Genomic DNA, 2424 nt, shown 5'->3' with positions numbered 1-2424 from the left:
AAATAAAACATATTATAAACCCTTTATACATCAAAATATATTATTTACTCAAAAAGAGCATATTACAATATATTCCATTTTATTTTTTGCTCATTGTGTCATATATTGTTTTCTTTCATACCATTTATATTGCGGATTTAAATTGTTTTTTATTATTATTAGACATTACTTACATATCTTAGTATATGTTGATTCCATTACTCATCATTTACATTTTCTTCCTCACCTTTCATTATGTTTATTTCTTTATTTATTTGAACACTATCAGTTTTTTATTTAATTTTTGTAATTTATTATTTATTTTGTATATTTCTTACCTCTACAATATTATATTTTATCTTCTATTAGTATCAATCAACTATTATCTACGTAATTTATTGTTATTTATATTTCCAAGTTTGTTTATTATTATTTTTATGTTTCTCTGAATTAAGGTTACCTTGTTTGGTTTTTCAGCTCTGATGAAGGCCTGAAATTCAGGTCTAAACATTGGCATGAATAGATAAGTTTTGTTTATTTGTGTTTCTTTGCTGACCGCTCCCCCTACCATCTCCTCATACTTTTGAATAGTATAGTATGCCATTTTTCCACTAGTAAAATCAATAGATTTCTTTCCTATCATTGCCAAATGCCATATCTGTTAGATTTTCATTTATATATACACTACCATTATAGATCCATTTGCGTTTAGGGTAAATCTGTTGAGAAACAGGCCATGAGTTCCAATTTATAGATAACTGCATAAAACATGGACTTTCAATTGGGTTGCTCACAATCCTATACTGTAAACATTTATCATTTTACTGTTTTTTACACTCATCATCATGATTACCTTTATTGTGCATTCTTATGTTAAATAATAATTTATTTTGATTTTATTTTCTTCTTTAATACTAAGTTTAAATTTTCTTATTAAATTGTTTTTATGTGTGAAGTGATATTTCCTTTTGTCAGATTGTTGAAGATAATATTTATGTATTTACAGACGGGCACATTCATGTGAAACAGGAAGATGAACTGCTTATCTCAGATGATGGTGAGTAACATTTTAATTTAATTTATGTAAGAGGAGAAAGAAATATTTTATTCAATCATGCTGCCCAAATACATCGGGTTGCTACATTACACAGCATACTGATCAATCCGTGACTGGACAAATATACGTTGCATATTTTTACATGATATAGTATAATAGATAGATAACATTATTTTATTTTTTATTTTCCTTCCAGTTTTCTTTTACTTTCCTTTTACAATTATTACTAGTCTATAAACTAACTACAAGTTTTTCGATTTATTCCTTTTTTTCATTTCAATCAACAAATTCCCCTATATAACAAATATTAAAATATTAAAAACAATAAAAAATTATAACTAAAACAACAAATAAGATATGCGATGCATGCATGCCATCCCACTTCTGGATAAACTCCCATACTCATTAACTTCCATGCATGTGGTGGTGTATGATTCCTAGGGAGTCAAGTATTATATTTTCTGTCAACCTAGCCACGTCCTGGACATCGAGCCCGAGCTCCTCCATGAAGCTCCTAGTTGTGCTGGGAATCGTTCCACGGGCTCTGAACCAGAGGCCTTTCACGTTGAAGTCTCGTTCTCCGAAGCCCTCACAGAACTTCTCCTTGAGGAAAGGGATACATTTATCGTAGATTTCCTTCTTTTCCCTATCTACCTTATTTCCCTGGTCAAAGTCGTTATTTTCATATCTCACGGTGGGATCTAGAATGATTGCCGACTTCTCCTTCTTAGGGAAAGCAACAATATCCGCATATCTTGTGGATCCATCCATATCTACACAGTAGGCCTCGTCAAAGCAGGCAAAATCTCTTTCTTTCAGGAGCTTCATTAACTCATATTTCACTCTATGATGTCGGCGTGTTATGAGGAGGGAGTTGTTGGGACATTTCCCCAGCACATGTGCTGGTGTTTCCAGCTCTCTGTTGCATTTGCGACAAAGGGACCCAACTTCTCTATCCTATCCGCTGACACCTGGAACTCCACGTAGGGGTGCATAATTTATATTCAATTTCAGGGCATTGGACCATTCAGAGCCCGTAAGTATTTGTTTATCGTATATAAACTTATTTGCTCTTGGGGTCTCTTTGAAATGGCGTACTCGAATGCCCTGCCACCTGCAGTTAGCCCATTCCTCAAATGCATTTTCACGTAGCGACTTTCGTAGAGCTTTCACACTCCGAGGCCCCTGATCAACGCCCAATCTATCGGCACATTCAGCGATCTCAGCTGAACAATCGAAAGTGGACTGGAACAGAGCATCGGGTACATTTGACAGCCGCTGAGCAATGGACCAGTGTTGTAGGGGAGCCTCCCATTGGCAGCGAATCAAGCCTAGACCTCAGTACCTCCTCTGTACAACATCGCTGTGGAGGTGTTCGCAGGGAGCCC

General features: G+C 34.9%; 1 protein-coding gene across 2 annotated transcripts in view; it reads left to right on the top strand.

The window, feature by feature from the left end:
* LOC106690393 (zinc finger protein 271) overlaps window positions 1-2424 on the top strand; it is a gene marked incomplete at its 5' end in the record, with an annotated part of 59696 nt that overhangs the window by 46056 nt on the left and 11216 nt on the right. For both annotated transcript variants that reach the window (XM_014435829.2, XM_014435828.2), the window contains 1 exon segment: window positions 986-1036. In XM_014435829.2, the coding sequence (XP_014291315.1) occupies window positions 986-1036 (51 nt within the window).

Source organism: Halyomorpha halys, unplaced genomic scaffold (genome assembly GCF_000696795.3).
Source record: "Halyomorpha halys isolate HHAL.00 unplaced genomic scaffold, Hhal_1.1 Scaffold1700.1, whole genome shotgun sequence".
NCBI lineage: Eukaryota > Metazoa > Arthropoda > Insecta > Hemiptera > Pentatomidae > Halyomorpha > Halyomorpha halys.
The sequence above is the reverse complement of the archived record's forward strand: the minus strand, read 5'-3'. Positions and strand labels throughout refer to the sequence as shown.